Below are 24,346 nucleotides of genomic sequence, written 5' to 3'. Positions count from 1 at the left end.
GAAGAGGTGAATGTTCAACTTAGATAAGAAAGCAGACAATGATAATAGTCTGATTGTATTGTCTGTGTGGGTGGTAGTGTCAATATAGCCTCCACTCGTACTTGTGCCTCTCTTTTTTGGCATTGTCTGAGATACTCACAATAATAGAGATTGAGTGGCACCGGGCCGAGTCACTATATAAATCTGCCATTTAGAAACCTTGCAATGAGCAGACCATCCAGCCCAGACTGTCAGAATGCACTAAATTATGACTATATAGCAGTCATCTTCAGCCATAAACACAGTATCTGCAGAAACCAAGTAGTTTTAGCATTTTGATTACAAACCTATTGTTGGTGAAAAAAATGAGTTTTTCTGCAGCTGAAGACCTGCATTCATGTGAATGTCAGGCCTCATCCATTTAGATGACATAGAAACCCATCCTGCACAAGCCAATGGCTCCTCAGATACATTTTGTATGTTCATAGCAGCACACTACCAGATGTTTTCCACAGTAAAATTAGCAGGGAGAGAGCCTCCTGTGAATGTTATCTTAGCCATAATGCATTCCCTTGATTGTAAAATGTTTTATACACCATGAATGATAGCGCTGTCAAATTTATACTTTGATTTATATGTTTTGCGCTCACATTTTGGGCTGAGTTATCTACAGACATATGGCAAATGGTGCTCTCCTATCTTTAAGCCTTTCCTGTCAAAAGCATTGCATTGCATTTCCTACGAAAGATTCTTGACATTTAAATGTAGACTGATAAGAGCTTTGTAAACACCTCTTTCTATTTGATATGTGTGGTCTGTTATCCATACATCAAAGAAAACACTTTTTTCTGCTTTATTGAAGCAGCGGTCAGATAGCTGAACTGACCGCAGATCAGTGTGTTCTCCTTGTCGTAGTTACAACAGCATGTCAACTCCCTATCTGTCTGCATGTTGTGATAACAAACTCTCTTTCCATTCTGTCACACATTGGACTTTTATAGGGGTGGTCCTGGTAACTGTAATGTACAGAACTGTGATGAACACAGACTATGGACACATTGATACTATACATCAAGGACATCAACCACCTGAGCCACGGCCTGTTCCCCCCGTTACCATCCAGAAGGCGAGGTCAATACAGGTGCATCAAAGCTGGGACCGAGAGCCTGGAAAAATAGCTTATATCTCAAGGCCATCCGACTGTTAAATAGCCACCATTAGCAGGCTACCACCCGCTTACTCAACCCTGCACCTTAGAAACTGCTGCCCTATATACATAGACATGGAATCACTGGTCACTTTAATAATGGAACACTAGTCACTTTTATAGTGTTTACATACTGCTTTACTCATTTCATATGTCTATACTGTATTCTATTCTACTGCATTTTAGCCAATGCCACTCCGACATTGCTTGTACTAATATTTATATATTTCTTAACTCCATTATTTTACTTTAGATGTGTGTGTATTGTTGTGAATTGTTAGATACTACTGCACTGTTGGAGCTAGGAACATAAGCATTTCGCTACACCCACAATAACATCTGCTAAATATATGTATGTGACCCATAAAATTTGATTTGATATTTACTGATGCAAATACACCTACAGTATCCGGAGATCCACCCATAACACCATAGAAATACGAGCATGCTTGCTCGACGTGCAAACTGTAAAGTCAGAAAACACATTTCTTCACTCTAATATTACGTCTAGAAGCTTCGACAAAGGCCAAGACGCAGATAAATAAGTGATTTGAGCAAGAACAGTATGCTGGTTTTTATTTTCTTTAAGCTCGCTCTTACATAGCAACATACTGTACATACTTTACATCCAAGAAGTATAAACACACACATGGGGACACAACTGGTTGTCTGCATCCACATTGTATTTTTCAAACAGACATTATCTCCTGCCTTTGCTGTTTTTGTAACCTATGATTCGTCCAATTTCTGTTAAGTGGTACTTTATCCTTGCTGCACGGTCTGTTCATTAAAATGCTTTGATTGAGGAGACAATGAGAGATGACCCTCCACACAGCCATATTCACTCATAAATGTGATGTGGGTTCTGGAAGAATTTTAATGGAATACTGAAAAGAAATGGAACTGAAAGAGCACATACTCAGATGACAGGACATTGCATCATATGCTCAGCATGTTACTGCTTTAAATTGCATTCTTTATTTTTTAAAATTATTTTACCTGCATATTTGTTTTGGAACATAATACACATTTGTGTTTACTAGATGAACAGGATGGACATGTTACCATGAATTCTTGTTTGGTTTGGAGACTAGCCTGCATAGACCTAGTCATGTTTATAGGTTCCCAACTCATTCCCACTCATGTGGCCCTGTGTGGCTCTGTTTATAGAGCATGGTGCTTCCAACAGCAGAGTTCTGGGTTTGATTCCCATGGGGGACCAGTAAAACAATGTATGCTCTGGATAAGAGTGTCTGCTAAAATGACAAAATTGTAATTCAAATATTGTGCTGTTTATGTAGGCTAGTGTTCCATTTAATGTCGTGAAAAAGTGGTTGCTTCTAGAATCAGTGTCCTCTGTCAGGGAAGCATGGATATTGTTTTATAATTCACTGGTGAAACATATTGGTGGGTATGTAGATTTATAAGATTTTCTAATGTATTTTGAGGGGAGATCTCTCTAGTTCACCTGGTAGATTGTTAGGGGGAGTGGACTGGAGTGTAGGCGTTATTGAAAAGCCTACCTTGGTTTCAAAACAATGGAGGCTAAAGAATTCTGTAACCACACTTATTCCATTGTACTATTCTATGCTATATCCTTATTTCCTATTTTCAGACTCACTCTGTCACCCTTCCTATTTATTTATTTATCTTTCCTCTATTTGCCTCAATTTTTTTCCCTCTCTTCATCTCTCTCTCTCTCTCTCTCTCTCTCTCTCTCTCTCTCTCTCATCTGGAAACCATCCAAGCCAATTTCCACACCACCACTCACTCATCACTTATTTCCAATGAAGTCTAATTTGACTCCAGTTATAGTTATTTCCTCTCAATAATAGGCCAGACGCCTCATTTTAGCATTTCCGAAGAATTATATTGACGTTTTATTTTCCTGCAAGCTCCTGTCTGCCCATCACCGATGCATGGGCTGCCATCACTAAGTACACACAAAGAAAACAGCAACTCCCATTCTCAGCAGGACCCTGAAAATGGAAGTAGAACAACACATCTTGATGTAAAACTACAGAAACCCAAAAGCCTGCCTCTGTTGTTCTTTACTTGAACCCAGCTACCCTGGGCTCTTGTCCCAATGGGATACATTTTGTTGAAAGCTTAAGGGGTATAAGCCAGGACTAGTCTCATTATGTTCCTGTAGCAGCAGTGTACTGTATGTGTATAATCTCAGAACTGCTCCCTGTGGTCCCCTGGCTGTAGTGCTGCTAGAGATAACAGGGTCTGATGTCTCCAGACATGGACAATGGTTCATAATTGAGGCCGGACAGCTGTTCCTGACTGTAGTGACAGGTCACAGGATGAATGATGGATGACAGGGCCCCCAAGGACCCATACTATCTTCCAGTACAAATTCCCGTTGGCTGCTTGCCTGTCCCTCAGGAGGATGCCATGTTTATGTATACAGAGTGATAACACAGGTCAGGGTACTATGCTCTAGTCTCTCCCCTGTTTCCATGTGAACAGCCTCAGAGCCATCACTAGTGAACTCTCATACATCCCAGCCTCTGTTACAGTAATATTTACAGTATATAGTATGTGTTTAGGATGCACCTTTCATATGCACTGTATGTACACATGCTCACATAACCTATCCCTCAGAGCATTGACATTGTCCCGTATTTCCTCACAAATTGTACACAACTGTCACACTTCCATAGCACACTTTTCCTCCCTGTTTGAAGACCTGGCTCCGTGTAAATGGACGGCGGACACTTTGAAAAATAGAGAGCTTCAAATTTGAATGTCATTTTTTTGTTCCCATCACTTTGTCTCTCAAGGTGCAAGCATAGCTCAGTAGATCCATATCCTTGTGGAAATGAAACAAAATTACAGCTATAGCAGGAACATTATCAAATCACAATAAACAAGGAAGAGATGAGGATGATCAACACAATTATAGAATATTCAAATCATTTTTCATTATACATTTTTTTCAAAACCACCACTTTCCATGTGTGTCCTGTCTCAGAAAACTTTGCCTGAAAACAAACGGCTTACTTTGGCTTGCAGATGAAAGGGATTATTAAATTGGACTTTTCCTGATATTATTTCAGGTTCCTATGGTGCAGCTTATTTGATAGTGGGCAGGATGTCGCCCAAATCTTACGTTTTAATGCCCTCATCTTTAAATGCAAGATTTCTCCTGGAGTCTCCGGTTTTCCGTCACATTACACATGCCCACACTCACAGACCTCAAGAGTGTAAACATTTACTTAGTTTATTTTGTACTAAATATTATATTTATGAATTGTGAAGTAAGACACTGTAACATTAATAAACGTGTCTATCTGTACAGACCACTTTAGGGTTTGGTCGATTACTTCTAAAAACGTTCCCATTTTATTCCACAGTGATACCGGCATCATAACGTAGCTGTCATTGATGGAGCTTTAGAGGTTCCAACAGTGAAGTAATCTTGTCGCCTCACCGAGTCCTGTCGAAGAATATTCTAGAATTGCAAGCCATTTAGCTTGAGTGGCGGTCTGATGCTTGTGGAGCGAACGCTGACTGAAATATGTATGAACCTTGCATGGCAGAGGCATGGTGGAATGTAAACCATCTCTCATCGATTTAACAAATATATGAGAGAGAGACTTAAATACTTTGTATTCTGCCTTGCTTGCCAGATAGATGGAAAACAGTCCCTTTGTCCCCGGTAAAACAATGAAACCTTTCAGAAAGATGCACCTTCTGCACCGACAAATACAGACAAAATAACAACACTTCACACAACAAGTCAATCAAGCAATACATAAATGTCAATTCAAGCCTCCTGTCTCAACCTTCTGCAGAGCATACAGCCTTCAATAGAATCCCAGAGAGAAAGAACAGGGCCCAAGGCTTTGTCCTTGCCATTGCCCTTGAGAGAAAATGGAAATAAACACTTGAAGATCACATGGCTTTTATTTTTCACATTGCAACTGTTCTGGGGGGTAAATGGATAGAACAGTGACGGCTTAATCAAGTCTGGTGTTATTTTTAATCATAAGGATATATACCAGAGGCGTGATTGTCAACACAATGTAAATTAATTTGGTTACGTAAATAGTCAGTATATGTACAGTTGAAGTCGGAAGTTTACATACACCTTAGCCAACTACATTTAAACTCAGTTGTTCACAATTCCTGACATTTAATCCTAGTAAAAAATTCCCTGTCTTAGGTCAGTTAGGATCACCACTTTATTTTAAGAAAGTGAAATGTCAGAATAATAGTAGAGAGAATTATTTATTTCAGCTTTTATTTTTTTCATCACATTCCCAGTGGGTCAGAAGTTTACATACACTCAATTAGTATTTGGTAGCATTGCCTTTAAATTCTTTAACTTGGGTCAAACGTTTCGGGTAGCCTTCCACAAGCTTCCCACAATAAGTTGGGTGAATTTTGGCCCATTCATCCTGACAGAGCTGGTGTAACTGAGTCAGGTTTGTAAGGCCTCCTTGCTCGCACATGCTTTTTCAGTTCTGCCCACAAATTGTATATAGGATTGAGGTCAGGGCTTTGTGATGGCCACTCCAATACCTTGACTTTGTTGTCCTTAAGCCATTTTGCCACAACTTTGGAAGTATGCTTGGGGTCATTGTACATTTGGAAGACCCATTTGCGACCAAGCTTTAACTTCCTGACTGATGTCTTGAGATGTTACTTCAATATATCCACACAATTTTCCATCCTCATGATGCCATCTATTTTGTGAAGTGCACCAGTCCCTCCTGCATCAAAGCACCCTCACACATTATGCTGCCACCCTTATGCTTCATGGTAGGGATGGTGTTCTTCAGCTTGCAAGCTTCCCCCTTTTTCCCCCAAACATAACGATGGTCATTATAGCCAAACAGTTATATATTTTTTTCATCAGACCAGAGGAAATTTCTCCAAAGGTACAATCTTTGTCCCCATGTGCAGTTGCGAACCGTAGTCTGGCTTTTTTATGGCAGTTTTGGAGCAGTGGCTTCTTCCTTGCTGAGCGTCCTTTCAGGTTATGTCGATATAGGACACGTTTTACTGTGGATATAGATAATTTTGTACCTGTTTCCTCCAGCATCTTCACAAGGTCCTTTGCTGTTGTTCTGGGATTGATTTTCGCACCAAAGTAAGTTCATCTCTAGGAGATATAACGCGTCTCCTTCCTGAGCTGTATGACAGCTGCGTGGTCCCATGGTGTTTAAACTTGCGTACTATTGTTTGTACAGATGAATGTGGTACCTTCAGGCGTTTGGAAATTGCTCCCAAGGATGAACCAGACTTGGTCTACAATTTATTTTCTGAGGTCTTGGCTGATATCTTTAGATTTTCCCATGATGTCAAGCAAAGAGGCACTGAATTTGAAGGTAGGCCTTGAAATACATCTACAGGTACACCTCCAATTGACTCAAATTATGTTAATTAGCCTATTCGAAGCTTCTAAAGCCATGACATAATTTTCTGGAATTTTCCAAGCTGTTTAAAGGCACAGTCAACTTAGTGTATGTAAACATCTGACCCACTGGAATTGTGATACAGTGAATTCCAAGTGAGATAATATGTCTGTAAACAATTGTTGGAAAAATGACTTGTGTCATGCACAAAGTAGATGTCCTAACCGACTTGCCAAAGCTATAGTTTGTTAACAAGACACTTGTGGAGTGGTTGAAAAACGAGTTTTAATGACTCCAACCTAAGTGTAAGTAAACTTCCGACTTCAACTGTTTGCAGTATTTGATTGTGGGCTTCAACTAGATGAGGCTTATTAAAATGTTGATGTCCTGGGAAAGCTTTATTTTTGTGTAGCATTATGGTAAGAACAATGGGAGTTTGACCTCAGTCTTGGATGATATCTGAGGAAGAGAAAGTAACAGTCACATTTGAGCTATGTGAGCCCCTCACACCCATTGTTGGCACACCCTCAACCGAGTGACAGGTAGTCAGTGTGACCAAATTCATTCTGGTGCCAGTGTCTTGCCTGGTGCTCCTCTGCGTCACACTCTGGGCTCTCAGTCTGCCTCAGTGACACTCTCATTCCCCCTGGGAGAGCAGCCTATCAGAAGGCCACAGCAAGCTCCCACTACAACATCACACGCCAGGCCTGGTCTGGGGATCATCCTGTCTGTGTTCTTACTAGTGGTTGAAAAAGTACCCAATAGTCATACTTGAGTAAAAGTCAAGATACCTTAATATAAAATGACTCAAGTAAAAGTCACCCAGTAAAATACTACTTGAGTTAAAGTATTTGGTTTGAAATATAATTGAGTATCAAAAGTAAATGTAATTGCTAAAATATACTGAAGTAAAAGTATACATAATTTCAAATTCCCTGTATTAACAAAAACCAAACGGCACCATTTTCGATTATAAAAAAAAAATGTACGGATAGTCAGGGGAACAATCCAACATTCAGACATGATTTACAAACAAAGCATTCGTGTTTAGTGAGTCCGCCAGAACAGAGGCAATTAGGGATGGCCAGGGATGTTCTTTTGATAAATGTGTGACTTGGACCATTTTCCTGTCCTGCTAGCCATGCAAAATGTAACAAGTGCTTTTGGGTGTCAGGGAAAATGTATGGAGTTAAAAGTACATTATTTTCTAGAGGAATGTAGTGAAGTAAAAGCAAAAGTTGTCAAAATATGAATAGTAAAGTAAAGTGCAGACACCCCAAATAAGTGCTTTATACCACTGGTTCTTACGCTAGATACAGGGCCTGTAGATCTAATGTAGTGTGGTGCATTTATCCAAGATGATTATCAGATCCCTGGTTGTCTTTCATATCTGTTACCCACCGCTACACTCTAGATAACACATCACATTTATGGGAACTGCAGATGTTCCCCCAAATGTGGATTATGCCACTGCTACTTTATTCAACCGGTAAAACTATAGAGCATCCTCTGGAGTGGCTTTCAGGACATTCAGCTGCAGCTGCTGTTTCAGCCTGTTGAAGAGATAAAACACAGCTGTCACAGAGGCTGACAGAAAACAGGAGAAAAGAAACACACTGGTTTTAACTACAGTTACAGGGCCTGAATACTGAAGGGGGTAAACCTTTACTAGCCATACTGCGTAATGAACCATGTGATCCAGCCAAACTCTGCTGTCTTTCCAAATCACATTCTCTGTCCAGGAGAAAAGAATTGGCCTGATAAAAATACATCCTGCTGCCAGTTTGTTAATGGAAATTGAACAGGAGGCGGCATATCTCGAGTGGCCCATTTTGTTTAAGGTAAACATTAAGAGACTGGCTCTGGTTGGAAATGAGACAGGAATTATGGGGGTGTCAATTGCATTAAAATCCCGTCTGATGTGAGCCGTGACCACACAAATGGCCTGTCAGGGTCGTGTGATGTTGTCTGGGGCACATTTGCCTGCTGTGTCATACAAAGTGAGAGGGGATCATGGGGTGGTAAATTGGCCAGACCCTCAGTCTTAACGCAGCATTAGTGGGCTGGGGAAGGGTGAGAATATACAGTACCAGTCAAACGTTTGGACACCTACTCATTCTAGGGTTTTTCTTTATTTTTATTTTTACTATTTTCTACTTGAAAACTATGAAATAACACATATGGAATCATGTAGTAACAGGTGTGCATTGTTAAAAGTTAATTTGTGGAATTTATTTCCTTCTTAATGCGTTTGAGCCAATCAGTTGTGTTGTGACAAGGTAGGGTGTTATACAGAAGATAGCCCTATTTGGTAAAAGACCAAGTCCATGTTATGGTAGGAACAGCTCAAATAAGAAAATAAAAATGACAGTCCATCAATACTTTAAGACATGAAGGTCAGTCAATCCGGAAAATCTAAACTTTTTTGCAGACGCAAAAACCATCAAGCGCTGTGATGAAACTGGTACTCATGAGGACCGCCACAGGAAAGGAAGACCCAGAGTTACCTCTGCTGCAGAGGATAAGTTCATTAGAGTTACCAACCTCAGAAATTGCAGCCCAAATAAATGCTTCACAGAGTTCAAGTAACAGACACATCTCAGCATCAACTGTTCAGAGGAGACTGTGTGAATCAGGCCTTCATAAAGGACAATAATAATAAGAAGAGACTTGCTTGGGCCAAGAAACACGAGCAACTGACAGACTGGTAGAAATCTTTCCTTTGGTCTGATGAGTCCAAATGTGAAATTTTTGGTCTCCAACCGCCGTGTCTTTGTGAGACGCAGACTAGGCGAGCGGATGATCTCCGCATGTGTGGTTTCCAACGTGAAGCATGGAGGAGGTGTGATGGTGTGGGGGTGCTTTGCTGGTAACACTGTCTGTAATTTATTTAGAATTCAAGACACACTTAACCAGCGTGGCTACCACAGCATTCTGCAGCGATATGCCATCCTATCGGGATGTATACCATCCCACCGTTTGTGCTTAGTCGGACTATCACTATCATATTAGTCGGACAATGACCCAAACACACCTCCAGGCTGTGTAAGGACTATTTGACCAAGGACAGTGATGGAGTGCTGCATCAGATGACCTGGCCTCCACAATCACCTGACCTCAACCCAATTGAGGTGGTTGAGGTGAGTTGGACAGCAGAGTGAAGGAAAAGCAGCCAACAAGTGCTCAGCATAATATGTGGGAACTCCTTCAAGACTGTTGGAAAAGCATGGTTGAGAGAAGCTGGTTGAGAGAATGCCAAGTGTTTGCAAATCTTTCATTATGGCAAAGGGTGGCTACTTTGAAGAATATAAAATATATTTTGATTTGTTTGACACTTGTTTTGGTTACTACATGATTCCATATGTGTAATTTCATAGTTTTGATGTCTTCATTATTATTCTACAATGTAGAAAATGAATGAGTAGGTGTGTCCAAACTTTTGACTGGTACTGTAGGTGACAGTATTTCTGATGATATATTGTATTAAACCTCAACTACATCTCAAGTTGGACATGAACCTGTCATGCAGTGTCTCATTATGCTGTGTGGTAATGAGCATTAACTCGTTTGTCTCGTGGACTGTCGACAGCTGTAGCTTCTGAAGCAACGAAACAGACACTTTTCCCAACATCATCAGGCAGTTTGGAAACATCACTAATTGTGACCAAATTCAACATCTGACTGACTGGTGGTGTGTTTGTGTGTTTGCAGGTGCTGAACGTGAGCCTGTCAGAGGGGGAGGTGGTGACAGTAGAAGACATGGGGGGACGAGAGCTGTCCATCCTGGCTAATGAGACCGTCCTGATGAGGGGTCTGGTGGTGCGCAGCTGGAGCAATCAAATCTCCATCCTTTACCGCAGTGACCAGCAGCCTCGCTCTGGCTCCCTGCTGCTGCTGCGCTACCAAGGTGAGGTCACAACACAGAACCACACAACCACACACACTATGACTCAACGCTCTCACACAGGTCTCCTCGATTTTTATTCACACCTGCTATACACCCAATGCACAATTAAATTGTATCTAAAATAATGTTGTAATGTAGTGGGCGGTAATATTTGATATGTGAATATACAGTATATTATATATACATCACATTTGATTTGTTATGAGACTAAGAAATTAGTCTATTAAAATGTTTATCTGACACCATTAAAATGTTCAAATATTAGGCAATGAATTGCTGTTGGCAAGCAAGAATTGGTCTGAGAATTGTCTATATCAAAGGCATATGTTTAATTAACATTGTGCAATGAATGGATTCACATACAAGGCATAAAGCTTAAGTTATGAGCATTAACAAGCATTTGCAAGGCATAATTTCAAGCATATACAGTAGATCCTAAGGTTAACTTACAATACAAAGCATGAACAAAAAGATGCTTACTAAGCCAGAGGCCTAGAAGCCTAAGAAATGAGAATTGATCATACAATCTTCCTCCATGGACTGGATACAGGATAAGAGAGAGAACAGAGGCATTTAATTCCATTTATAACATCTGACATCAACCCAAGACCAACTACCTTTGACCAATCAAACGATACCAATTTTACAGTGTAACTTGACAACCCAAGGCCCAATCTCAACAGGGTGTCACAGCATTTAAAGGCTTGTGTGGGGGATGAGACCAATGTAAATAATTGTATTTTATTTCACCTTTATTTATTTAAGTAGGAAAGTCAGTTAAGAATAAATTCTTATTTACAATGACGGCCTACCAAAAGGCAAAAGGCCTCCTGCCGGGACGGTGGCTGGGATTAAAGAAAAAAAAAATATATATGTATATATATCTATATAGGACAAAACACACATCACGACGAGACAACACAACACTACATGAAGAGAGACTTAAGACAACAACATAGCAAAGGCTGCAACACATGACAACACAGCATGGAAGCAACACAACATGGTAGCAGCGCAAAACATGGTACAAACATTATTGGGAACAGACAACAGCACAAAGGGCAAGAAGGTAGAGACAACAATACATCATAAAAAGCAGCCACAACTGTCAGTAAGACAACTGGCATAACGGGTGTTGTACTTGGAGGATGAGGGCTGCAGTAGATATTTAAATAAGACAGAATTCCTTAGAGGACAATAAAAAGCCTTTGCATAATGGAGTAATTCAGAGTTCCACCTGTACAAATACCACAGAGATAAAACATCCATATAGATAGCATCAGAGTTATCCTCCGTGAACAAGTTTCAGATGGATACAAAACATGGATACTATAGTATTATTCAATCATATTCGATATTCATTGCTCTGGATACTGTAACAGGGAGATACATTTTGGCCCCTCAGAGGGGGAAGGACTGACTTGTCCTTTGGCATTGTCCTTTGTTCCTGGACAATTTGCCATGCAACTCCAGGTGACAGAGGACATATATTAGGGCCGAGCCTACAGTAAAGTTTAGTAAAGTTCGAGGTACAGAGGAAAAATCCTTCCAGAAGCGTTTGGTTAAGCTGCCTAGCTCTATATGTTGATAGCTCTCATCACTAGCAAACACAGTTTGCTCATGTTAGCCTGAAAAAAGACAAGGGCTGTCATTTCAGGGGTATAATTACATGGCATAAGTATTGTGCTAATAGACATTTACAGAGCTGTCAGATAGCAGAGGGCTGTCGGGACCATTGTTCCTCATCACACCGTAGCCTTTGATGTGACGTCACTAGGAGAAGGGGGAAAAACAACACAACATTAAGCCAAAATCTTTTGTCTCTGGAAACTAATAAACTATGACAGGCTGTTAGAAGAATAATGCGTCTTAACATGCCGCTGATGTGCCTGGTGAATATAATGTCACCCCTTGCCCCTCAAACTCCCTCTCTGTCTCTCTCACTTTCTCTCTTAAAAAAGTCTAAGCGGGGGGGGGGGGGGGGGGGGGGGGGGCAACAAAAATGGCAACAAAAAAAAACATGAATCATAAGGAATAAAGTTGTGAAGTGTTTGTCATATATCAAAGATATATAAGAAAGCTCAGGAAATATTATATATATTTTTTTTATTTTTTTATTTAACCACTTATTTTTGTTGACATCTCCATACTTCTGTTTATATGGGTTACCTTCAGACGAGTCATGGGACACTTGTGGGGGTCGTAGAGCAAAACGGAGAACTTTGTGTCCGTGTGAGTCCTCCCTTTCCGTAGAGTGGTGTCGTGACGTTGTATTAGTTAATGTGATGACTGTTGCTCATCGAATGATTAAAGTTTTGTACTTGCGTGATTAACTGAATCAAGCAATTACTAACTCATTAACCTGGGGCGCCATGGGAAAATTTGTTTTATTGAGTTTTTATTTCCCAAATTAACTCAAAGAATATCAGAATATCGATTTTTACCACAGTCGCTAATTAATCAGTTTCCTTTACAGTCTCATTCTGAACGTCGCATTATCCGGGAATCTGCACGGACCCGGGTCTCACCAATGAGTTCGTACCACACCAATCTTAGTTGAGTATTTATTTACTAGAAAGCTAAAATGATGATAAAAGATACACATACACAACACACAGTCTAGGCTATTTATTAGAACTTAGTATAATGGGACAACACGCTATGGTGCGTGTCACCCAAAATGGTGATTTAAAAGAGAGAGAAAAAGAGAAAGTACACGAGAGAAATATACATTTGGGTGAATTTGTCAGCTATGCTTATTCTAACCCTAGACTTGCCCCAAACTGCTGCTCTTATGGGACAGAATATAATGATGTAATTACGTGGGGAAGGTCTCTGTGGATTCTCCGTGTGGACCGTTCAGGCTGCTCAATGATGCACTTCTCCGGGGCAACTCTCTGGTCGTCCTCACAATGTCAGTGTCCTTTTGGCTTAGGAGTCTGTTCCTTCGCCCTTAATGCACGACATTTGCGATAAGGAGCGTGTTATCGATTTAAAGCCACCTGAGTCAGCTCTCTGTACTCATCCTGAGAAGTGTGTTAAAGTTCCGTTATAAGTGATGCCGGCTATATGCACCAGGTCTCCATTGCGCCTTCACAGCCCAGTACGTCCTGTGCCAGCTCCTCACACTTGCCGTGCGAAGTGTGTTAAAGTTCCGGTACAATTGATGCCGGCTCTACGCACCGTGTCTACAGTGCTCCTTCACAGCCCAGTACGTCCTGTGCCAGCTCGTCGCACTTGCCGGGCGAGGTTTGTCATCGAACCGGTACCATTGATGCCGGCTATACGCACCAGGTCCCCAGGACGCCTCCCCAGTCCAGTACGTCCTGTGCCTGCTCCCCGCACTCGCCCTGAAGAGCGTGTCACCAGCCCAGTACCACCAGTGCCGGCCCCACGCACCAGGCTTCCTGTGAAAATCCTCAGTCTAGAGCTTCCTGCGAAGATCCTCAGTCCAGAGCTTCCGGCGACAGTGCCCAGTCCAGAGCTTCCGGCGACAGTGCCCAGTCCAGAGCTTCCGGCGACAGTGCCCAGTCCAGAACTTCCGGCGACGTTTCACAGTCCGGAACCTCCAACGTTTCACAGGCCGGAACCTCCTGAGACGGTCCACGGTCCGGAACCTCCTGCGACGGTCAACGGTCCGGAACCTCCAGCTCCATGGCCGGAGCTTTCCCCTGTGTCGATGTCCAGTACAAGCACGCCGTATGGTCCAGCTCCATGGCAGGAGCCCTCCTCTGCGCAGATGCCCAGTCCAGACGCAGCGTCCAGCCTGGGTCCATGGGCTGGATCCGCAGGATGAGTTTGTTCTTCGGCCCGCACCAGAGCCACCACCAAAGATGGTGGATCCTAGAGCTGAGCGGGTTCTTCATCCCGCAGCAGAGCCGCCACCGGCACTAGACACCCCCCTAACCCTCCCTTTTTGTTTCAGGTTTTGCGGTCGGAGTCCCATAGAAAGCTTTTATTTTCTATGGTAGAGTAGGTCGGGGCATGACTGGGGGGTTGTTCTAGCTTATATTTTCTGTGTGGTTCTAGGTTCATTTTCTATGTTGCTGATTTGTATGATTCCCAATTAGAGGCAGCTGGTCTCTAAAATTGGGGATCATAATTAAGTAGCATTTTTTCCACCTGTGGGTTACGGGATATTGTTTATGTTTAGTTGCCTCTTCGCACTGCATTGTCGTCACGGTTTGTTTATTCTTTATTTGTTTTGTATTTGCTTAAGTTTCACTTCATTAAAAGTATGTGGAACTCAAAGTACGCTGCGCCTTGGTCCGATCATTATTACGAACAACGTGACAGTAATCCATTAAGTTACCAGCTAAAATATTGTAATCTGTTACAGATACTTCGAGGATTACTTTTAAATTCAGAAAGGATGTTTGCGGGAAAAAATCTTTGACACTTCACTGTTTTCTCAATGACATTCAAGTTTAAGTTTGTTCCACCTGAGCGAGTCTGACCACAAGTCAGAGACCACTATGATGACACACCAAATGTGTTTGATCAATCGCCGGAAAAGAGCAGGAATAGGCTTTTGTAGGCTACAGTTATGTCTTCCAATGGTGCGACTGGTGTCGGCATCCAAAGACTATCCAACTTCAATAAATGCTTGGGGATAAGGATGACAGCAGTGGTGTATTCTACTGCGATACAGATATAACTTATTATTGATATCTACATAGCTCATTGATGTGAATCACACTGCTGCTCTCTCATTTAGCTATTTGCACCTTACGTATTGTGGTTGTTGTGGGTGGCTGTTCACAAATCTAAATTTGTATTTGAACCCAGTAATGTTTGAATTCAAGAAGTTTAAGCTGGTTATCAATCATTGTTTTTGAAACCAGTGGACAGCCAGTGAAAAATGTGCTCTTGCAACAGCTGCATAGTGCAGATCCCATCCTATGGAATAAAAGTGGGGTTTTAATTCCTCAATCTAATTCATACTGATAATATAAATAAATCCATAGGCCTAATGGACACAAGTTCAAACTCGCACACTTTTGATAGACTTAAAGGGCCAGTCTGTAGTTGTTAAACCCATTTTTGGATTTATAAATTATATTTATATCCACTGATTCTTGAAGAAAATAACTTTATCCATCGTAAATGTAAACAAACACTGTATAGCCTCATAACATGGTTAAAACAATTAATTTGGATATCATGGATGAGTCGGTCCTTGCATCAAAACAATTTGGCTAATCTACACTTCCATATTTCAAAGTCCTATTCTTGAAGATCAAGGGGTATAACATTTATTGGAATGACTGGAATTCTGATAGACTTTGGTTTTTAATGTAAAGATATAATTTAATCATATTATTATATGTAGTAGAAAGCGATGGGTTAGAAGAAGTCTACATAACCAACCCATAAAGTAACATTTAACATCCATATATGGCCAGCTACGTAAACTTTAACATTGATTTATCCTGCAATAGATGTTGTTCAATTGGAAACATACATGTTTGTATTCTTCTTATGCCTCTTAAGGGGAAAGTAATTGAATGTAATCAGATTACGAGTTTGGGTAATACAACATTTATGTTACAGATTATAATTTTGGACAGGCAACTAATAACTTTCTAAATGTAATGGATTACATTTAGAAAGTAACCTACCCAATCCTGTATTTTTTTAAATAATCGTAGGTATATGATCACACTGGTTATATATCATTTGTTTTATTACTTGTGAGGCACAGCTGAGTGAGCATAATAATTTGTTTTTTTAAATGTTACTGGACTGATGGCCTGCATCTGATGGTCAGTCTGCGGGGGAGGGAGCAGAAGTAACCCTGCCTCTCACCCGTCTCAGTCCCCCCGCTCTCCTTCCCTCCGCCGAGAAAAGGGGACACAGTCTTCCAGCTGATGACAAAACTCACGTCGCACGGCACTATTTCTGTCTCATGCACCAATTCATGTTGTTACTCTTATGACCAGAGAAAGTGAAATATTCCTCAATATTAAAAAGACAAGCAGCTAACAATAACAGCGTACGCCTATCGTAACACTTTGCTATACTCTTTCATTGCTGCTGCAGTGCTGGTTGTAGCGTGAGTGGATGTAGGGATAATGTGAATTTTATGACTTATAAAATATGGAACAAAGTGTTGACAGTGCTGAATAACAACTTAACACATTAACACATTAGCTCGGCTGTATTCATTGAGTCTCTCTCTAGTCATGGTTTTAAAAGTTTTGAATCTCACAGTATCAACTTTGCTGTGTTCTCAAGGCTTCTTTTTAAAACCTATGGCTCGAGCAAATTGTTCAGACACGATGAGCATTCTGATTGGCCAACGGTAGGTCTAAAGGTGCACTTGATTTGCTCTCTTGGCCTGCCGGATATTCAGAGTTCTACCTTCAGACACATGAAATGGTTGAAAATGGGAACACTTTGCCTTCCCGGTGCTAGGGCTGCTGAATCAAGTGCACATACCACTAACAGGGAAGAAAGGCTTTATTGTTGTTGTTTTTTACAGAAATGTTTGGTGATCGACTACGAATGCCTTGGAGGTCAACCAGTTCATCGCGATCGACCGGTTGGTGACCACTGAACTACCATTTAGGAAATAGTTCATCAGTGTTTCTAAGCTGTTCTGTGTGTCTTTGTTTGGCCGATACGAGGGCTGGCACATTACACTGTGTTAGAGCAGGGAGAGGGGGGTAGACAGGGACCACAGTAGAGGAGTGATGAGAGCTTTTACCAGGCCTCTAATGGATCAGTTATAGCCCACATGTGAAATGTGCCCCGTGCATCACCACTCACAATGAGCCATGCTCTTTGTGTATCCCAAACAACCATGGAAAGGGAAATGCCGTAATGTTGCTGCTTACCATGTGTGATTTGACCCCCCGTCCCCGTAGGGTGGAAATATATTGTTGGATATATAAATAGGTTGTAAAGTACAGCCTTTAATGCGCTGAATTCCCATTGTCCCATTGATTATAAAGAACCCTGTGCGAAGAAAGCCCTCTTTAGAATAGTAACCAATAAACAAGCAGTGGGTGATGTGGAACTCTATTCTTTACAACTCTCCCACACACATTCAGACTTCACTGTTAGTGCCTATACAGACTATGTGATCTCCAGTGGGCTGGCAGCACAGAATGCTGCTTATTGAGGAAGAGGGTAAACTTTAAAGATTCAAGCCTCTCAATAATTCACAAAGAAATAGGAGAATAGCAGCCGTGGCCGGGAGACTCGAGGCAAACAGACCACGAGAGAGGTGACTAGGGATCCAAAAGTAAAGGATTGGAGAAACAGAACATTTACTTTGGGTCAGAGACAAGTGAGACCACCTCATAAGCAATTAGTCTGAGTACAATACATGCTACTGAGTGTCGATCCATCATGTAACAAAAAAAACATCACCTACTGGATATTAGAGAAATGTCACAGGTCTGTACTAACAACAGCATTGTATTAACACCTACTCACTGAATAGTAAACAGTACATCACATTTGAATAATAAAGATTGTTCTAAGTACAAGTCATCTTCTTTCCTATTATCCTGCTGAGGGTGAAACAGACTGATTTTGTAAAGCTCCACCCAACAATAAACAAAATCCTTGCTCAGTGAATGACTTTGCGCTCACCCATAACGTTAGTTAATCACCCTGCATGAAGGCAGACAATGTAGGGTGTCCTGTTGATCAGCTCTCTCTGGCTTCAGCAGCACATCATCATTTCCCCTCATACTCAGACAACTGTGAGCCCAACAATCTGGGCTTTATCCTCACGCACTGAGTAAAGAACTCGCTCACTAAATCCTCAAAGCAGGGCTTTTCAGACTCGAGGCATTGGGGTGCATCTGTGGGGGTGCATCTGTGGGGGTGCATTTGTGGGGGTGCAGAAGGCAACCACATGTTTAAGTCATTCAGTGATGTAGGTATTATGTCAAATTTTTATGCCAGGGTATTAAATTCTCTCTAATTGATATCAAACACTATGGCAGCATGACACGCTTTCACACTGCGCCCATGTCAGTTTTTATGCTTGGCAAAGCAACAATGGGAGCCATCATAACATATGGGATTTCATTAGTTCTACAGAGCTAATGTTGTGGAACAGCAGCTCTGAATTTGAATGATACATGCTTTTCCCACTATTTGACATTTCTATTTGAAATCATCAGTCTCAAGAAAAAAGGTACTTTTCAGAAAATATTTTGCTGCCTACATTAAACAAATTCCAATATGTACCTGCAAAGCTTCTCTCTCTGTCACGCTTGATATCATCATCCTTATATTAATGGTCTCATTTTATGCACATCCACAAATTCCGTCCGTGAAGGACATTTGGAGCAATTAGAATGCTACTCTTTAATCTATTTATAACCGTTACTCCACAAGCATGACAGCAAATTTCAAAGGCTATCAGGATTTAGATTTGTGTTAATCTCCATGGTGTGCGCAATCACCTTGTCCATTGTAATGGGGTGTTAAAAATGTGATGGGACAAGCGTTGAGAAGGAGACAGATCTGTAGCGAGAGATCTCAGCTCTAGGTAATTAATATCTGCAGAAGGCCCTGGCTGTGGCTTAGATGACACTGATGAATGCTGCAGTAGTAATAGTAGCAGCACAGTTAACACTGGGGAGTGATGATGTGTCTGTGTCACAGCCTGCATCTAGTCTTCTTCAACTCTCCTGAGGGTTGAGAATGTTGTGTGTGTGTGCAATACATACAGGAAAGAGTGGACCTCAGGCTGAAATATTGGTGAAAGCAAACCTAAACTAAGCCCTCTTGCAATTCCTTTATGACTTCCCTGATCCCTCATACTGAGGTCGACATTTAATGACTGTCTAGACAGGTAGACACTTGGTTCTTGGATTGAATTGAGAAAAAGTCTATACATCTTTGAAATAGACTTAGAACACATCTGCATACGGTCAGGTGTTCAGTACTGTAATAAACTCTAACCTATTACATCTATAAACAGTTAATTTATTAATCATAACCTCATATCATATCATCATTCTGAACAGTCATAACCTCCTTGCATCTGCAAAAACCTGAGTCTTACTTATGATTCAGTAGAACACCAATTGGTTAAATAATTTATTTACTAGCTAATTAAATGGTAACACAGAATAAACATACTCACCTAATACTTTAAAAACAGGTCCCTAGCCGAATGACAATAACATGTCTGCTTGTTACAAAAGAGATGGAGAGGGGGCAGAGAGGGACAGAGACATTTAATCTTGGCACATGTAGAAACTACTCTCGCGTACAGTAATCATATACACAAATTCACTCAACTGTGTCCTACCACCTTTCAGCATGGGAGATGAGAACTGTATCGTTGGCTGTCGATTCTGCTGAGGACGACAGCAGCTTATTCATAGAGGTTTCTGCCATGTGTCTCTCAGTGTGTCTCCTCTGCTGTAATGGAGACATCTGTTGGTGTGACACCAAAGGGGAGGGAGAGGAGGGCAGAAACATTTCCTACTCTAACTCTTTAATCAGCCGTTTGATTTCCCACTACTACACGGCTCCCTGGGGGCTGCAGCTGGGAAGGGAGGACTCCCAGTTGGTCATAACTACAGGGGGGCAGGTATAATTTTATTACCAATCTTAATATTCCCACCCTGCCAATATACTCTGTATGTAATTATCCTCAATGTGTTCTGATGGGCAGAGCACTAAACAAATTCTCTCTGCATTTCACAACAGATACTCAGGCCAAAGGGGAGAGATGCATTTTTCATCTGGTCATGTAAAATTGAGGAGACTTCATAGACTTGGTTAGTAGAGGGTTGGAGAGGGCTGCAGAGCAGAGGGATACCCCAGCCAAAACAAGTTATCACCTCCACCAAGTCAGTATGCGTGGAATATTTCACATGGCAAAGAAAAGACATCCACTCAAATGTCAACTGAGAGCATTAAGGCCCACACATATACACATACTGCCTACACACTTTACAGATGTGTGTTAAACCACAGTCTCATAGGTAACACTCTGTGATCAGAGAGTGAAAACAGCCCTTGAAGACTAATCGAAAGGTCTGGTGAATTACTCTGATTTTAAGTACATGTGAGTCTTGCTCTATACGAGTTCTCTGATGAAACATTACCCTTAAACAAAGATCAATAGTCTTGTCCCTGGGAAGAGAGGTTCAATCTGAGAGAGCCCCACCACAGTCCTGCTGTGATGTATTGATATTTATGTGGTTGGGTTAAACATTTAATTCCAATGGTCAACTGCTCAATAAATGCTATTAAGGAGAAGTAACTTTAGACTGCAGCCGGCACGGTCCCATCAATGAGGGTTTGTCTACTCTAGACTGATGAGTAGAGTGAGTCTCTCCAGAGCACCACATTACATTCCCACTGATGCCATAGGCTGCCATGCTCCCTGCTTCCCTGCATCCTGTCATTACTGCTGATTTAGTTGCCATGAATCAGTTATGAGTTGTAACCCTCATTATTAATATTATTGATTTACTGTCATACAATTCTTAATACATGATAAATTGCAAATTGAGCCTACCATAATAGGTTAGAGGTTAAGTCAATACTAAGTTTATTAGCAATACCTTATTTTACTCAGTGACATGTCAGTCCAAAGGCATGTGATTAGTGTAGCCACCACTGCCACTAGTGATAATCCTTTGTCCGCTTTGGCTCTGTGCGTTAATACCTATTGATCCTTGACTGATAAAGTGGCAATGGTCATTGATGAGATAGGATGTCATTCAAACCCATTACAGCTGTCACTGATGGCAGAGATCAGGACCACATTTCCAGTTGTTTCCCTCCCCTTTCCCCCCTATTTTCTTTCTCTTATGGGGCAGAATAACCAAGGACATTACCTCAGCATCTGTTGCCTGAGGCCCCACCATCAGCTAATCTGCCTCTGTGTTTACTGTGGTGCCATTACTTGTAATAGCAAAACAATCAGGCTTTATGGCCCTCTAAGATGAAGTACAATGGAATGGAGGCTGCATGTCATTTAATTCTTAGGGGATTGTCTTTGCCTGCAGCATCCCCATTGTACAGGCTCAACAAATATGAAATGGTGGTATGATAATGGCAATAACTGGGCTCAGTGGAGCCAGTGATAAAGTAAGAATTCAATGGATGACCTAGGGCAGCTGGACTCACACTCTGCATCTCATTGATTTTACTCCAGAGAGAAAAGACTGGCTGGCTGGCTGCTTCATCATATTGGAAATGTTAGTGTGGGAGAAATCAGTGTGCTATTTTTATTATAACCTATGCTTGCACACTGAACCTTAAGGCATTTCTTAAGGAGGTGGTTTGTAATTTAAGTTGTATGTGTTGAAATTTGATTGGTATTTGATTAATAATGGTTCAACAGCCGGAGGACAAAACTTGGTTTGTTTGTCCTTCAATATGGTGTTAATAAGTCTGAACCACATTCCAAGAGACGAGCCTTTATAAAACCATTGTTTCTCTACGCTTGCAGAGAGTCTTGTTAGGCTATGATAGATATCTAGAGGAGAAGCTCTTGAATGCAGTGTCACAAGCAAATCATTTTCTCTTTATCAGTTCTGTGCTGTTCCTGTAGCATTAATGTAAACAATAAATGATAGTCTTTGAGTGACACATGGTATTGTTTACTATTGGCCCCCCTTGAGCAGTTGTTGAAGTGCTGAGGCAGCCAGGTAAGATAATGATTTAACACAGTATTACAGCCGGGAGAGTTATATACAGAGTTGTGTACAGGTTTATGAGGACATCCTGGGATACATCATAGTTGCTGCACACTGCACGACTTTAAACCACATGTGGTACATCAAATACACAAAACGACTTCCTGCAAAGTATGCCACACTGCACAATGGTGTCAGGAAGTACAATGATGTATAGTACACAACATGAAGAGAACTAAAGTGAATCCTTAGTAAATAGACAGACACTAAAACCCCTGCCTCTGTCAGTCTTATTGAGTTTGATTGCTGGGGGAGAGCATCGTCTACTTTCAGCACTAATACCCAAATGTCTTCTGGCAGGCAGGGAGAGGGGTTGAAATTAAATTGCCTTCCAAAGTGTACTTTTCCTTAATGCCTCGTGTCGGGCGGCAGAGGGCTGTAAAACTGTTAGCTTTAATGTCGATTTTCATATGCAGCCATGAGAAGAAAGGGAAATCAAGAGCAGTGATTATACCATTTGAATGGGTTCTGGAATGCTTAAACGTTTTATGTTGTGACAGCGTAATGCTTCCGTGCTCAGTCTCTGCACACTCAACCCCCACAGTGGTTGTCTCAGGTTCAGCATTCTACACTGTCCCTTTTATTCCCATGTCTTGGGGAGCAGGAGGAGGAGGAGGTAGTGACTGGTCGACAGCAGGAGAGCAGGAGTGTGAGCTGAGCTGAGAGCTTTGTTTGAAATGTTTCCACCTGCGTGTTGACACAACCTAACAGCTCATTTCCACTTCGACTGTTCCTCCAAATCATATTAATGAGTAAAGGATTGAGTCAGACATACTAAACAGTTGGGATCCTCCACAGGGTCCTTGTCTTTGCTCTCTGTTTGCGAAGCTGGCTGTCACACTTAGCCTACTAGTGCTTAAGTCTCTGTAGACACAGGCAATTTAACAGCTTTGTTATCCTCAAAATATTCACTACTGTTGTTATTTAGAAACAGCAATCAGATGCAACACATTCTTGGTATCATCACACCTACAGATGTAGGGTCTTAATTTGAGACAGGTTGCTACAGCAGGAAAATAATCATGCAGCAACAGGAAATATGAATTATTATGTGGATTATAATTCATGTACATTTTTGTAGGGGGTGATGCATTTTTCAAATGGAAAAACTTCAGAAGCCTTTTAAAACCTCAAATACATTACAAGTTTTACATGCATTGCAGTAAATTTCCCCTGCAACAGGGTGATCAAATTAAGATCCTACATCTGTACAGTAGGTCTCTGAGTTATTTTTTTAATTTTTTTATTTCACCTTTATTTAACCAGATAGGCCAGTTGAGAACAAGTTCTCATTTACAACTGAGACCTGGCCAAGATACAGATTTATGAGGACATCCTGGGATAAATCATAGTTACACATGGGATAAACAAACAGTCAATAACACAATATAAAAATCTATGTACAGAGTGAGCAAATTAAGTAAGGAGTTAAGGCAATAAATAGGCCAATAGTGACCAAGTAATTACAATTTAGCAATTAACACTGGAGTGATATACAGTATATCACAAAAGTGAGTACACCCCTCACATTTTTGTAAATATTTGAGTATATATTTTCATGTGACAACACGGAAGAAAGGACAATGTAAAGTAGTGTACAGCTTGCATAACAGCGTAAATTTGCTGTCCCCTCAAAATAACTCAAAATAACTCAACACACAGCCATTAATGTCTAAACCGCTGGCAACAAAAGTGAGTACACCCCTAAGTGAAAATGTCCAAATTGGGCCCAATTAGCCGGTGTCATGTGACTCGTTAGTGTTACAAAGTCTCAGGTGTGAATGTGGAGCAGGTGTGTTAAATTTGGTATCATCGCTCTCACACTCCCTCATACTGACTGGTCACTGGAAGTTCAACATGGCACCTCATGGCAAATAACTCTCTGAGGATCTGAAAAAAAGTATTGTTGCTCTACATAAAGATGGCCTGGGCTATAAGAAGATTGCCAAGACCCTGAAACTGAGCTGCAGCACGGTGGCCAAGACCATACAACGGTTTAACTGGACAGGTTCCGCTCAGAACAGGCCTCGCCATGGTCGACCAAAGAAGTTGAGTGCACGTGCTCAGCGGCAAACAGTTTGCTGAAGACAAGCAGACTAAGGACATGGATTACTGGAACCATGTCCTGTGGTTTGATGAGACCAAGAAACTTATTTGGTTCAGATGGTGTCAAGCGTGTGTGGCGGCAACCAGGTGA

General features: G+C 41.3%; 1 protein-coding gene across 2 annotated transcripts in view; it reads left to right on the top strand.

The window, feature by feature from the left end:
* The window catches only part of LOC139422925 (seizure protein 6-like), a 231,464-nt gene that overhangs the window by 159,567 nt on the left and 47,551 nt on the right, over positions 1-24,346 (top strand). For both annotated transcript variants that reach the window (XM_071174402.1, XM_071174401.1), the window contains exon 4: positions 10,267-10,462. In XM_071174402.1, the coding sequence (XP_071030503.1) occupies positions 10,267-10,462 (196 nt within the window). The remainder of the gene's footprint in view (positions 1-10,266; positions 10,463-24,346) is intronic.

This window comes from Oncorhynchus clarkii, chromosome 12 (genome assembly GCF_045791955.1).
Source record: "Oncorhynchus clarkii lewisi isolate Uvic-CL-2024 chromosome 12, UVic_Ocla_1.0, whole genome shotgun sequence".
NCBI classification, from domain to species: Eukaryota; Metazoa; Chordata; class Actinopteri; order Salmoniformes; family Salmonidae; genus Oncorhynchus; species Oncorhynchus clarkii.
This window is presented reverse-complemented; position numbering and strand designations above follow the sequence as displayed.